The sequence below is a fragment of the Primulina eburnea genome, chromosome 5, assembly GCF_022965805.1.
Source record: "Primulina eburnea isolate SZY01 chromosome 5, ASM2296580v1, whole genome shotgun sequence".
Lineage (NCBI taxonomy): Eukaryota > Viridiplantae > Streptophyta > Magnoliopsida > Lamiales > Gesneriaceae > Primulina > Primulina eburnea.
Genome location: NC_133105.1, coordinates 25,808,451 through 25,824,605, shown reverse-complemented (window position 1 = coordinate 25,824,605; position 16,155 = coordinate 25,808,451). Strand labels below are relative to the sequence as shown.

At 35.4% G+C, this 16,155-nt stretch overlaps 1 protein-coding gene across 1 annotated transcript; it reads left to right on the top strand.

Moving 5' to 3' along the window:
* Positions 1-6,805: 6,805 nt before the first annotated feature.
* Positions 6,806-15,363, top strand: LOC140833130 (fumarate hydratase 1, mitochondrial). The gene is made up of 17 exons (XM_073197571.1): positions 6,806-7,062; positions 7,528-7,645; positions 8,503-8,652; positions 11,862-11,972; positions 12,061-12,144; positions 12,516-12,614; positions 12,721-12,771; positions 12,866-12,915; positions 13,038-13,119; positions 13,359-13,453; positions 13,533-13,599; positions 13,696-13,746; positions 13,865-13,960; positions 14,420-14,518; positions 14,618-14,647; positions 14,794-14,859; positions 15,035-15,363. Exons 1-17 carry the CDS (start codon positions 6,908-6,910, stop codon positions 15,119-15,121), a joined length of 1,491 nt encoding a protein of 496 aa, XP_073053672.1. The 5' UTR covers positions 6,806-6,907; the 3' UTR covers positions 15,122-15,363.
* The last annotated feature ends 792 nt before the right edge of the window (positions 15,364-16,155 follow it).

Here is a 16,155-nt window from a genome sequence, read left to right as displayed (position 1 = left end):
ATTCAGAAAACTACGAATAGGTACTCACAAGATCACAAGCAGCAGATATGATATTGACCCTTAGTCGAGATTTAGGATCAGTAATCAGACTCCTATACCCAAATTTACTTCTGTTAAAAACCACAAGAATAATATATTACATGTATACGTATATAATATATGAATAAGTTTCACATCTCTCGTCATACTTTCAAAGCCGAGGGTGGCATTTGGTTTGGACTTCCGTTTCGGCTTTAAGGAATATATGAAAGATTGTTTGGAATATAGTTTAGATATGCATTTTGAAAGTTATTCTGATTTTTATTACAAAGAGATGTAGTTTAATAATATGAAAAGACTAATATATTATAGTGATTGGAGGTAAACATTATGTTGAATAATGGTTGGCTTGAGTTTGAATGACCTTAACTTGGTATCCAGAACTCTAGTATAGCGAGGACCTTCTCAATATTGAATTCATATCATTTGTGTGCATTGTGACAAGTCAAAAGCCTTCATTTCTGCGGGATTTGAATTTTCCACCCAACATGACAATTTTCCGACATTTAACAGTGAAATATTTTTCACTCCATAATCAGATCGTCTTCAAATGGCAAGCTCAACCAATGATTTTTGTTTTCCTTTTAACCCACTGCGAAAGAAAAATGTGATTGTTGCTATTTTTTTTTTTTTTTTGTATGATGTCAAAATCATTTTCAAGTTCATTTATTTATACGTCAGAACTAGGGAAAAACATGAACTAAAATATGTTTTTTGTTATAAATTTAGTCTATGAAAGGAACATTACAATCAAATCAATCACCTAAATATCATATATATATATATATATATATATATATATATATATCTTGTACACCAATTTCTTGAATGTTGATGTTGGTAACGCTTTTGTGAATAAATCAGCTACATTGTCACTAGAACGAATCTGTTGTACATCAATATCACCTTTCTTCTGAAGTTCGTGTGTGTTGAAAAACTTTGGCGAAATATGTTTCGTTCGATCACCTTTGATATTTCCTCCTTTTAGTTGTGCGATGCAAGCAGTATTATCTTCAAATATAGTCGTCGGGCTATCTTTCATTGTTGGTAACCCGCAAGATTCTTGAATATGTTGGGTTACGGACCTCAACCACATACATTCTCGGCTTGCTTCATGCATTGCAATGATCTCAGAGTGATTAGATGATATTGTTGTTAAAGTATGCTTTGTCGACTTCCATGAAATAGCAGTGCCCCCTCGTGTAAACACATAACCTGTTTGGGATTTGGCTTTATGTGGATCTGAAAGATAGCCTGCATCTGCATATCTTATTAAAGATAAATTTGATTTTTTCGAAACAATCCCATGTTAGTTGTATCACGAAGATAACGAAATATGTGTTTCACACCATTCCAATGTCTTCGGGTTGGAGAAGAACTATATCTTGCTAGGAGATTAACAGAAAATGCTATATCTGGTCGAGTGCAATTTGCAAGATATGACAATGCACCAATTGCACTAAGATATGGTACTTCAGGACCAATGATTTTTTCTCCATGTCCAAGTGGACGGAAAGGATCTTTATTAGTGTTGAGTGATCGGACAACCATTGGTGATGCTAATGAGTGTGCTTTGTCCATGTAAAAGCGTTTTAATATCTTTTCTGTGTATGAAGATTGAAAACAACCATTCCTTCGGATAAATGTTCGATTTGCAATCCAAGACATAACTTTATCTTTCCCAAGTCTTTCATCTCAAATTCACTTTTTAAATAATTGGCAGTTTTGGTAAGCTCTTCGGGAGTTCCTATAAGATTTAAATCATCGACATATACTGTCACGATTGCAAAACCCCCATCCGTTCTTTTTGTAAAAATACATGGGCAAATAACATCATTTGTACAACCTTCTTGTAGTAGAAACTTGCTAAGACGATTGTACCACATGCGTCTGGATTGTTTTAATCCATATAATGATTTTTGCAATTTTATTGAGAACATTGTCTTGGGGTTTGTATAACTTGCTTCTGGTGGCTTAAATCATTCAGGGATTTTCATGTATATGTCGTTATCAAGTGAACCATATAAATATGCAGTGACCACATCCATTAGTCGCATGTCCAAATTTTCTGATACAGCCAAGCTAATCAAAAATCGAAAAGTGGTGGCATCCATCACAGGTGAGTATGTTTCCTCATAGTCGATTTCAGGTCTTTGAGAAAAACCTTGAGCTACAAGTCTGGCTTTGTATCTTACAATTTCATCATTTTCATTCCTTTTTTGTACAAACACCCATTTGTATCCTACAGGGACTACATTTTTAGGTGTTTGAACTACGGGTCCAAACACTTTACGTTTTTCTAGAGAATCTAATTCAGCTTGTATAGCTTCCTTCCATTTCGGCCAGTCATTTATTTGTTAACAATATTTAACAGATTGTGGTTCGGGGTCATTAACACCTTGCGTGATATCAAAGGCCACATTAAGAGTGAAAACATTGTCAATGTTTGTTTTTCTCCGATCCCATATTTTACGAGATATCAAATAATTTGTTGAAGTCACGGTATTTTCATGTGATTCTGGTTCTCCCTGAATCATGTTATCGACATCTGTTTCATTTATTTTTCTTGTTGTATCATGTAAGGTTGCTTCTTCTTGAGCTTTCAATTCTTGCTTTTCTTGCATCTTTCTTTTCCTAGGTATTGTATCCTTCGAACCAATCAGTCGACCACGTTTCTGGCGTATTTTAGATTCATTTGCGGGTGAAGTATTAGATGGTCCTGTAGGGACATCGATCTTCACTGGACTATTCTCCACTTGTACGTGTGACTTTGTTACATTTTTTGTATTAAGAAAAGCATCGGGCAATTCATTAGCAATCCTTTGCAAGTGAATGATCCTTCCAACTTCTTGATCACATTGATTGTTTCGGGGATCATAATGTGATAATATTTTCTCATTCCAACAAATTTTTCGTTGTTCTTCTGGATACAATTTTGATCTTCCCAGTGTTGGAAAATCACTTTCATCATGACATTCTGCAAATCTTGCGGTAAACAAGTCGCCTGTTAATGGCTCCAAATATCTAATGATAGAAGGTGAGTCATATCCCATATAAATTCCAAGTCTACGTTGTGGACCCATTTTGGTCCGTTGTGTAGGTGGGATAAGTACTTTTACCGCACAACCAAATACTCTAATGTGAGAAACTTCAGGTTCTCGACCATACGCATGCTGCAAAGGTGAGTATTGGTGATAATTAGTTGGTCTTATACGAATCAGTGATGCAGCGTGTATGATAGCATGACCCCAGACTGAAGATGGTAGTTTTGTTTTCATGAGTAGCGGTCTTGCAATTAATTGCAATCTTTTAATAAATGATTCTGCAAAACCATTCTGTGTATGAACATGAGCAACTGAATGCTCAACTGAGATCCCAATTGATATACAAAAATCATCAAATGCTTGTGATTTGAATTCAACAGCATTATCAAGACGAATTGTCTTGACTGGGTGATCAGGGAATTTAGCTCGTAATTTGACCAAGTAGCTTTGAAGAAGCTATATTTCGAGTTGCAAGCAAACTAACATGTGACCACCTAGTTGAGGCATCAATTAATACCATGAAATATCGAAATGGTCCACATGATGTGTGTATAGGCCCACAAATATCCCCATGAATTCTTTCCAAGAATGTTGGAATTTCAATATCAACTTTCGTTGGGGAAGGTCTTATAATGAGTTTGCCTTGTGAACAGGCCACACATGAAAAGTCATCATTTAAAATAATCTTTTGGTTCTTTAGGGGATGTCCACGAGTATTATTTATTATTCTTTGCATCGTCGAACTCCCAGGGTGACCAAGTTGGTCGTGCCATAATATGAAATTTTTCTTGTCAACAAACTTCGTGTTTGTGACTGTATTTGCCTCAATTGCTTTAATTATTGTGCAATATATTCCAGAGGAGAGTGCAGGTAATCTTTCTTTTATTTGCTTCTGGCCGCATATAATAGATGTAATACAAAGGTATTGAACATTGTTTGCATTCAATGTTTCAATATGATATCCATTTCGGCGGATATCTTTAAAGCTAAGCAAATTTCTATTGGATTTGCTAGCATATAGAGCATTTTCAATAGATAGGTTTGTCTCATTTGGTAAAATGAATTTTGCCTTTCCATGGCCTTCAATAATTTTTGATGCACCCGATATTGTTATAACATTATTTTCAGCTAATGTTAATTCAAAAAAAATACCTTTTGCTTTTAAGGATGATGTGTGTTGTACCACTATCTGCTAGACAAACGTCTTGATATTCCTCATTAATCTAAAAATAAATGCATAATAAAGTAAGTTATAACTCTAAGATACATAAAATAAAATGGTAGTTAAACAAGGTTCTCAAAGTAGTTATCACTTATTACAACTCAAGAAAAACCTTAAACCAAGATATAATAATGCGGACATTATAGAAAAAACATAGATAATTAAAAACATTGAGCTAAGACAAAAAATACTAGAATCGAAATTTGATCAATCTATATTTTCTAGCACACCACCCTCAATCAAATGATCAATATTTCCATCCGGTTGTGCAAAGAAATCAGAGACATCTAAATGAGTTATGTCGACAGGTCCATCATCATCAGCAAAATTTGTCTCTATTTTTCCTTTTCCTTTGATTGAATTTTGGTAGAGATCCACAAGATGCTTTGCCGTACGACAGGTACGAGACCCATGCCCCTCCGTTCCACATTTGAAACACTTATCTTCATATTCTTTTGGTTTTCCAACTGATTCTTCATTATTCGGTTTCCACGGCTGGTGGTTTGTTTTCTGTCTCTTTCCACCATGTTGCTGATAATTTTTCCTTTGACCATTGCCACGTCCACGCCCACGCCCTCTTCCATAATGAGGAATTTGGGTTGAGTTGACATTCACTTCAGGGAATGCTGTTTCATTTGCTTCAGGAAATGGTGTAGAGCCGGTTGGGCGCATTTGATGATTTTTCATCAGTAGTTCATTGTTCTGTTCAGCAACTAGTAGGCATGAAATAATCTCAGAGTATTTGTTAAATCCACGCTCACGATATTGCTGCTGCAGGAGCACATTTGATGCGTGGAAAGTAGAGATTTTTTTTGAAGTAGATCTTGATCAGAAATATTTTCTCCACAAAGTTTGAGCTTGGAACAAATCTTGAATAATGCAGAATTATAATCGCTTACAGATTTGAAATCTTGCAAGAGAAGGTGGATCCATTCATACCGGGCTCTTGGGAGAACTATAGTTCTCTGATGGTCAAACCTTTATTTAAGATCTTTCCAAAGTTCTTGCGGGTTTTTCACAGTGAGAACTCGGCTTTTAATCCATCATCGAGATGGTGACGAAGGAAAATCAGTGATTTTGCAAGATCCTGCAGGGATTCATTGTTTGCTTCTTTTATCGTATCTCCAAGATTTTTAGAAATAAGATGAACCTCAGCATCAAAAATCCATGACAAATAGTTTTTTCCACTGATGTCAAGTGCTTCGAATTCGAGTTTGGTAATATTTGCCATAGCAACTGTTAAATGAAAAAAAATATTAAGAAAATTAATGACGAATGAAATTTTAGAGACATTTTTTTGGTATAATATTAAAAAAGTTATATAGTATCACAAAATTTAATCATGTCTATATTTAGAAACCGATTTGGTAGATATATTAACATATTCAATTATAGTAAAAGCATTTATCAAGAAAACAATTAATCAATAGTTTTCAAAACCATGTAAAATCCTAACTAGTACTAATATTGCAATATAAAACCCAACAATAATTAACTTATTAAGTGCAATAAGTCACTAATCAATTAGATCTTATATCCTTAGATCTATCACGATTATCAACATAAAAATATGTAGTGCTGCTTTAAGAACACCAACATAAAATAAGAATTTGTGCTTCTTCAAGAGAATCAATATAAACATAAAATATTGTGATACTTCTGGAGTATTAATATAAAACTGAAATTATCATCATAAGATCAAATTTGTTATTTCGAGTGCACCAGTATGGAATCTACATATTGTGCTTCATCGGGAGCATACATACAAAAGAAAATAATTAATGAGTTTACCTTTGAAGAACACTCTTGCTGATAACGTGTTATAAATTTAGTAGAGATAATGAGAGAAAACCAGTCAAACTAATTACAACTAAACACCTCTATTTATAATGTAGAGAAGTCAGTCTATAAAAGGAACATTTCAATCAAATCAATCACCTAAATATCATATTCATATATATATATATATATATATATATATATATATATATATATATATATATATATATATAAGTTTTGATATGTTGCACACCTACCGTGCACACCAATGTGAGCACTGATAAGGTGTCACTCACCTATCGGATGCGTAATTTTTCTATATTTCATCACATCCAATGGGTGAATGACACCTGATCGTTGCTCATATAGGTGTACACGGTAAGTGTGCAACATATCAAAACTGTATATATATATATATATATATATATATATATATATATATATATATATATATATATATATATATATATATATATATAACATTATCATTATTAGAGTAGGTCTCATGTGAGACCGTCTCACGGATCTTAATCCGTGAGACAGGTCAATCCTACCCATATTCACAATAAAAAGTAATACTTTTAGCATAAAAAATAATACTTTTTCATTGATGACCCAAATAAGAGATCCGTCTCACAAATATGACACGTGAAACCGTCTCACATATGTTTTTGCCTTATTATTATTATTATTATTATTTGTCTGATCTCAAAATATTGTGAAGCCCTTGGTAAAGAGTCTCCATTTGCGGCCCATTTGATTGTTATAGGAAGACCGCATTCTTATTCTTCTTCTCACAGATCGTAAACTTCCTCCTCCTCCCATGTTCGCAGCTTGCCGGCGATTGTCAGCTGCATCCACGGCGACGTCATGTCTGCCGGATTCGCTCCGTTGTTCAGCTGCAAGCTTCAGACTGTATTCAAATTCTTTTAGAGAAGAAAGAGACACTTTTGGCCTCATTCAAGTTCCCTCCGACAAGTACGTCTTGAAGATTACTTCTTATCCAGGATCTTTATCTTCTCTGCATTTTTTTTTCCAAAGCTGCTAGCGACCTTTTTTTACTAGATTTTTTTGTTATTTTGAATTTATGTGCACTCATCTCCTGGGATTTTCCAACTCTTATGAGGGATCGCATTTCATGATTCAACCGGATAATCAGCAATTATAGACAATTCGTGAAATTAAAACTCAGAAATTATAGATATGATCCAAAAAGACTACTCTTTGTCGACATGATCCGTTATTTGCGAAAAAAAAACTTCATTTACTTGTACGAATCATTACATCTATCTAGTGCCTGCCTTTGCTAATAGTATTGAGAAATGCTTGTCATCGTTCGATATGGGCAGTTGTTTGTTTTCCGACGAATTTGAAGTAGAGCGGGTGTCAGCTCGTTCTTTGCTGTTAGGTTTTTTTGACAATATTTATGATTAAATGGATCAGATTATGGGGTGCACAAACTCAAAGGTCGTTGCAGAACTTTGAGATTGGAGGTGAGCGTGAAAGAATGCCTGAACCAATTATACGTGCATTTGGGATTCTTAAGAAATGTGCTGCTAAGGTGAGCTGCTTATCATTAGTTCAGTTTTTCCCAAAGATCATGGACCACGATAAATCTGCTTGTTTCATTTTGTTTGTTTGTTCATCTTGAGCATTGTTTTAAACGGCAGTAGGCGGTGCGGGTGCTTAGGCGGTTGAATATTTTAATGCTGTATTTTATATCTAATTATATATAATCATGCAATATATGCATAAATTAAATGATTTTTATGCATCAGTAATCTTCATACAATATAATACAATTTATACAAGTAACAAATAAGTGTTCATCATCATATTAATACTGAAAACGTATTATACTAATGTAATAATAGTTCTAACCTAGTGGGCTGGTTGACGGCGGAGGTTTGAGGCAGAACAAAGTAGGGCTTGTAGCAGTTGTGGATGATTGGATTGGCTATTGTGCTTTGAAGAGAGAGTGCATAATGTATTTATAAAGTAGTATATTTAAATTTTGTTGACTTTTTGACTGCCTAAACCCACCTTGCCTGCCCCATCTCACCTTTGACCGCCTACAGGCGGTGTAGTCGATGGCCGCCTCCTGCCTGGACGGTGCCTAGACGACCACCTCGACTGCCATTTAGAACATTGATCTTGAGCTTTTTTAGAGCATATTGCACTTTCATGATGGCTATCTTCGGTAATGGCACTTAAATGTTTGGTATTTTATTCCCTCAACTCAATCTTCTTAAACACATGTTTGATCGGTTTGTGGAACTCGTGATTGTATTAACGTATTTATCCATAATATTATGGTTCTTAAATTTGTTAGGTGACATTGTACAACATAGTATTGATCACTGAATTAATTATTCGATATCTAGCTGGAATGACTTGAGGATACCATTTTTTCTGTAGGTAAACATGGAATATGGACTGGATCCATCCATAGGGAATGCAGTTATGCAAGCTGCACAAGAAGTGGCCGAGGGAAAATTGAGTGATCATTTCCCATTGGTAGTCTGGCAAACTGGAAGTGGCACTCAGAGTAACATGAATGCCAATGAGGTACATGGTTTTGAATTTTTTGCTTCTAGTCTATATAGTTTTGACACAACCTTTTCAATTTCTTACTTGATCGGGTCACTATTTTCTCTTGATACGTCTGCTATTATTATTTTGTTAAGATTTAATTTGGGCAAAGAAACAGGTATTGTCCCAAAGAGTTCTGGAGGATGAGGAGATTTGTTCTAAGCACCTCAAGGTCGAATTTTGAATTTGATTGGTGACAATGAATCAGTGACTTATAATGGGGGTCTGTGTCCTTGTTAATATTTAAGTAACACACAATAAGGACTTATTAACGTAAACATAAAAAAAAAAACAAGTTAATTTTGTCTTTTGGTCCGACCGAAATTTCGGTATGACTTTCCTGTAAATAAGACCTCAGATGTCAAAGGCGAGCGCTGCTCGCTTGCCACCAGACGAGGACCCAGCGATTTACTAAAGCGAGTCCATGCACTTGCATGGACTAGCCTTGGAAGTTTACTTAAGCGCGCCATGGTGAATTTTTTTTAATTACTTGTTTAAAACAAATAGCGCAAACCCAAACCCAAATCAAAACCAAACCCTACCAACCCAACGCCCCAACACCGGAGTCAGAAGAAGAGAACTCTAAACAGAAGAACGAGGTGAGCGCATCTGCATCCAAAACAACCAGAAAAATACCGATTTCACATTTTTTAGATGAAGAGGAAGAATTAATTAATGTTGATCAAGAAAATGATGAAGTTCAAGAAGAACAAAGTGGGATCTCTAATGATTCGATGTAAGAAGATAAACTTAATTTGGATAATTGGAGAATTTTAATCATGTTACTAATTACTACGAATTTATTAATTATTTTTTTTTTGCGTGACATTGTGAATTAATTATTTCATATTATAATATATTTATTCTATGGTAAATATATTTTTTAAAAAATTTAAAAATGCGCGTCTTGCTTCGGTAAGGCACGCACCTCGCATTGCGCCTCAGGCTCCATGGCCTCGGTGCGCCTTGAGTCCCAAACAACTATGAATAGGACACATCAGGGAAATGAAAACAACTCAATACACAAAATATACTCTCGAATATAAACTGAAAGATAGAAACCATCAATAATAACACCACACTGACCAATGACCAAGCAAATCCACGAACGAAGCTACATTGGCTCAAACACAATTACAATCGCACGCAGAGCTGCACAGACTCAATCACATCACAATCCAATCTAAACCACAAGTAGTATCCCGGTAAATGCTTAGACTCCAAACATAAAAGATATAATATATGGGAAAATCGACACTCCAACTCAACTCAACTCAACTCAGGGGGCACCACTGGCAGACGCTCTACAAGCTGCATCAGAACTAACTTATTAACCCATTATGGAATCACAAAACAACCACAACAGTTAGGGTGGACGTCTTGTCGGGTCCGATAACCTCACTTCCCGACTTTTGGGGGTAGTTAGCAAAATAACATTGGTCAAACATTTTAGAAAAAACGACTTTCTCATGTGTATTTGGAAGCACTCAAATACACTTGGAGAGGTTCATTATTTAAAAATGAAGTTTTACCAAGATTATCCCCAAATATCCCGACTTTGGATACCTGAAAAAGATCCGGTAGTTACGAGTACAAGCAGAAAAAAAACACTCAAGCACATTGCTTTCCCCTTCAACAACCTTCAATTCAATTTGTGACCTCAAATGTTTTACATTCAGCAACATGACCGAATTTAGATGGGAAAAAAAATCCACCAAAAACAAGAACACATAAAGAAACACTCACCACAATTGTGGCAGGCTCTAGAACCCCCCTTGTTTCGCGCTCACTACACTTTTGGTCACTATTTTGGAAGGCCGTTTCAATTTTATTCTAACTCGTGGTTTTCACTTTCGAATCATACATACAGCACAGCTTTCTTCACTCAAAGGTGTGGGCTAGAGACCAGCTAGTATTTCTTTCTTTCTGTTTATTTTTCTGTTGACACTTATTTTTTATGAACGAGTTTGAATCTAAAGTTGACAGGGAATTTATATATTGTCATGCTATATATTTTTTTTAAAAAAAATTTGTTGAGTATTCGATACCCGATCGGGAACCCAAAAATTTACCCGACATCTACCTGATTTCAGAAATCCGGATTCGGATTTTTACCCGAACCTGACATTTTCAAGAATTAAGCAATCTGATCGAGTACCCGATACACAAACCCAAAACCCACACCCCTAACGACAGCCCCATAAGGGACGTGGGTCAAGCCCAGTATGAAGACAAATATATCACAACATTTAACTTACCAAATTGGGTTATTTTGTTCATTAACAATTAACTTTTAAGCCTAAACTCCCAAAACAACTAATTTAGGCATTTCAAATCTCCAAATACAACTACTTTTCAACTAAAATTCCCAAAAATCGTCAATTTAAGTTTAAAAAATTGCATAAATTCCATTTTAGTTCCAAATGACGCGAAATTAAAATTTAACAACTTAATTTCGAGATTATACCTAGCTTATATTTTGCAGTACCAAATCTAACAAAATAGCTGAAACTTGAATTTTACAACACCACCGGTCAATAATCCCAAATCTTCGAGCCCAATTTTACAAAACTACAACCAATTCGACGGTTTTACCTTAAACTGCACACAAAATCTGCACCTACGTCCAAAAGTGCAACAATTGTGGATAATCGACAGCTAGCTTAATCGAGGGTAAACGGACCGTTTCCAGTGACAGAGGTGGCATATTGGGGCAATGATGAGGAAACGACGGTTGGGGACAGGGTTTGAATTAAGAGAGAGGAGGGATGAGTGTGAATGTGTGATATAAAATTAGTGTGTGTTTCTCCTTTTTCATATTTTGGGTTAAACATGACCCAGTCTGATTGATTATTTCAACACTCATGCAGCATGTATTTTAATATCGTCTGTAAATTTTTTCTACACATAATCAATCTTTGTAATATTTGGCTTAATTATTCTAATTCATCGCATTAAAATAATTATTGTTAATTCTTGACAAATACTAGATAATTAATAGTGTCCTTACATTTACTGTTCATTCCTTAGTTTCTCGGTGAGCATGTTTCATCCTTGAGAATTTCATTATGATTATTTTAATTTAATTCCCAATGAGATCAATTGTGTGGATTGATTTTCTGTGCAGCATAGAGTCAAATAATGTACTTTTATTTAGATCAATATCATTATCATTTATGTGACAGGTTATTGCGAATAGAGCAGCTGAAATTCTCGGCCACAAGCGCGGTGAAAAGTTTGTGCATCCAAACGATCATGTGAACAGATCACAGTCTTCTAATGACACCTTTCCAACTGTAAGCCCAGTGCTCCGAGATTGACACACACATGTTATCTGAATTATTGGGCAGCTGGTTGAATTTCCTTGGCTTATCTTCTGCATAGGTAATGCACATTGCAGCCGCAATGGAAATAAATCATGGACTAGTGCCAAAACTGAAACAGTTGCACACAACACTGCATTCAAAGGTCAGTTTAACTGCCCATTTTCCCTCAGCATTCTTTAGGTTGATATTTGTTGTTTCTAAAGTCATCCGTCATTCTTTTCTTCAATCTATAATTGACAATTATCTTCCTCTGGTGGGTTTGGTTTGTGTCCGTCTCATGATCATACTGACTACAGTGTATGGGATAATAATGATATTGGATTGCTCTCAACCCCACCACTTTCTTTTATTTATGCACTTTCCTCTGTTTTATATATATTATCTTGGCTTTTTTACCATGATTTGTCCCTATTTGCACAAATGAATTGCTATGTTTGTAGACACTTACGGTTACCATACTATGTTGTTCACAACCATGTTAAATGACTCAATCTGCTCTGTATTTAATTTTAGACGGTTGAATTCAAAGACATTGTTAAAATTGGGCGGACGCACACACAAGATGCAACTCCTCTGACACTTGGACAAGAGTTTAGTGGATATACCACTCAAGTATGACTTAATCCATTACCTTTAGCAATATTTCCCAATTTTAGTTTTATCTTTAAGGTTTATAACATACTTATTAAAACTCTAAAGTTGTTCCCTCTGGTTGCAGGTGAAATATGGAATTGATCGAGTATTATGCACCCTCCCTCGCATGTATCAGGTTTGTTTATGTCCTCGCTATCGTTCTTTTCTTTAATTTCAACTTTATCTGCTTTCTCTCGATGTGTTCCTAAAGTTTTGGAATGCATCTGCAGCTTGCACAGGGGGGCACTGCTGTAGGAACTGGTTTGAACACCAAGAAAGGGTAAGCGGAGGTTTGCTGGATGTTCTAGTTACTTGATCTTTGCTCGTTTTTGTAGCTTGTGATAGTGGCATAGTGAAAGTGTTGATCTATTCTGTTTCACGAAATCAACCTTCTGTTATCAGGTTTGATGTAAAGATTGCTGCAGCAGTCGCCAAGGAAACTAATTTGCCATTTGTTACTGCTGAAAATAAATTTGAAGCTCTGGTAAATCTCTATTTTTAAGTTTTCTACTGTGAAATTGAAGCACTGCTAAATCTCTATATCTTAAGTTTTCTTCTGCGTTCACAACTCTAAATGCTTACATCTTTATTCAGCTTTTCGGTTGTAGTCACCACAAGATTTCTTACTTCAAATATAAATCTGATTGGCTTTACTGCTTGTATGAGCAAAGTTTCTTTTAAGAATTAATCATCCAGAAATTTTCCTTTATGATCACTTGATAGGCTGCACATGACAGTTTTGTTGAAACAAGTGGTGCCTTAAATACGATTGCTGTTTCTCTAATGAAGATTGCCAATGATATTCGTTTTTTGGGAAGGTATGTGAAATCTAGTTATATTTTTTAATGCCTGTACTACAATCAATGGGGTTGTTCTCATATCTTTTCATATACCCAGTGGTCCACGTTGTGGCTTAGGAGAACTCATACTTCCAGAAAATGAACCAGGCAGCAGTATAATGCCGGTAATGGTGTTTTTCAATTGATTTATTCTTAGATTTTAACTTATTTACCGTTATGATTATTCATTGCTCATCTCTTGAATGATCTTAACATTCCAGGGAAAGGTGAACCCCACACAGTGTGAAGCTCTGACAATGGTGTGCGCTCAGGTTAGTATCAGTTATAATTATGATTAAAATATAATTTGAAAAACGTTTCTAGGATAGTTTCAGTCTTTTTTTCCTATTTTATATCCAGCAATTTCTAAATAATTTTCGTTTGGTCCAGGTTATGGGCAATCATATTGCAGTTACAGTGGGTGGATCAAATGGACATTTTGAACTGAATGTTTTTAAGCCTGTGATTGCTAGCAATGTTTTACATGTATGGTACAGTATTTCTTATATCAGTATCTGTCTTTATGCTATTTTTGCTAGTTCTCGAGTTACTCTTAATTAGGTGCCTTTCTACACACACACACACACACACACACATGGTGGGGTTGTTGGCAAATGATATGTGGGTAATCAGGTCAGTCTGGTAAGAAATTGAACATAGGCATGATATGGATATATCCCAGTTTGGAAACAAAAGAATTTTATTGTAAGCATGGAAATTAGCTTGTGGCACTTGTGTCTGCGTCCACACCATCTGAATGCAGTTTTGGAGGTTGGGGCAGACGTGAAATAAAAAATTTCACTAAGTAGTAAGCATATCTCAGCACCTTAATTTTCATATGCATGTCCCCCTCTGTCTATATTAATATACATATATACATGTTTGAGTGTGTGTTAATCATTGTGTTTGGAGAATGATTTTTAATATTTATACATTGTTGGTTAGTCGTTGAGATTGCTTGGGGATGCCTCTGTTTCCTTCGAGAAGAATTGTGTGAGGGGAATTCAAGCCAATAAAGAAAGAATTTCTAAGTTGTTACATGAGGTCAGTAGCCATATGGCTCCATTTCTCGAAAGTTCATTTAAATTAGTCGATGGAACACCCTTTGTCTAATTGAACACGGATTCCTTCTTAACCTTGCAGTCCCTCATGCTTGTCACGTCATTGAACCCTGTGAGTTTCCATTTAAGCTTCAAATCTTTTTATCCTACTTCATTTACATGTATATGCATATATCAATATTTATGTATGGAAAGCAATTTGTACACGTACACGCCCACATATACATGTTTGAACTAGTAATACCATGTTTATTATAGAAAATCGGCTATGATAATGCTGCCGCAGTTGCCAAGAAAGCTCACAAGGAGGGATCCACCTTGAAGGTTTGCTTTTCACCCAATACTTACCTGTACAATTCATTATCAGTTGGTCTAAATATTACCGTCTGATGACACTGATATTATCAATCTCATGCGGGCGAATCGAATTGTTTTCAAGCGTATTAGCAGCGCAAAACATTGTTCCACTCGATAAACGAACAAGATGTTGATTGTGCAGGAAGCTGCCTTGAAACTTGGGGTTCTCAAGTCTGAAGAATTTGATAGTCTAGTAGTGCCAGAAAAGATGATTGGCCCCTCTGAGTAATTGATCGCCGCAAGAATCACGGCCTATTCTTGGTTGTGCAATTTTTTGGAAATACATTTTTTGGTTTTCTGGATGGTTTAGGGAAGATTCCCACCATTTTTGCAAGAAAAACGATTATCGACCCATGAATAATATTGAGATGGATTATAAATATGCAAATGACGATAAAATAATTCAAATACCGCCGTTTTGGGTTTGTGCTACTGAAATTTCTAGTTATATATGATGGATTTGATGAAACATCACGATTCCTTGCTTGTGGATGATTGTTTATTTTCATTTAATTTCAAAATTAATCTCCGAAATTCTTTTACTAACAAGTTTCTATTTGATCAGTTTAACGCTAAATAGATCTTTTTTGAAGAAGAATTAATTACCTGGCAAATTTAAATGGGCATCTTCCGTAATAGTAAACAAACCAAACCGTTTGCGAGCTATTCGGAGCTCGGTTCGATAAAAAGCTTGTTTGAGTTCGTTTGTTAATCATATCAAACCAAGCTCAAGTCTAAGTGTATTTGGCTTGTGAGCTCGCAAACATGTTCGTTAATAGGCTCGCGAGCTCGAACTCGGCTCGTTTAGGTGGGTCGTAAGCTCAAGCTTGACTCATTTGTTGAATTGACAAATAAAAATACTAGTACTAATAAAAGTTAAACTTGTATGTCTAATATAAAATTAGTTCATAGATATATTTAATTTTAACAAGCTCGAATCAAGCTCAAATTTGAGCTTAATTGTATGTTTTACGAGCTCGAAAACGAGCCGAGCTCAAGTGAGGCTTGTTAAATATGATAAACGAACTATTAATAAACCAAGCTCGAGCTTGGCTTGATTAACATGATAAACGAGCTTTTAATGAGTCGAACTCGAGCTTTTCACAAGTTTAGTAATTTCAAGACAAGTTGAATTCTAGCCTGATGATAAAAGCTCGAATAAAGCTCGAGTTTGAGCTCGAGCTCTATAAATCTGAAACGAGCCAAACTCAAGACAGATGATAAAAGCTCGAATCAAGCTGGAGCTTGAATTAATCTTAAACG

What these genes read in the sequence shown, in the direction of transcription:
- LOC140833130 (XM_073197571.1), top strand. Translation starts at nt 6,908, where the DNA reads ATGTTCGCAGCTTGCCGGCGATTGTCAGCTGCATCCACGGCGACGTCA. An exon ending in ACACAACACTGCATTCAAAG is followed by an intron (nt 12,145 to 12,515) that starts GTCAGTTTAACT and finishes ATTTAATTTTAG; the next exon opens with ACGGTTGAATTCAAAGACAT. An exon ending in TTAGTGGATATACCACTCAA is followed by an intron (nt 12,615 to 12,720) that starts GTATGACTTAAT and finishes CTCTGGTTGCAG; the next exon opens with GTGAAATATGGAATTGATCG.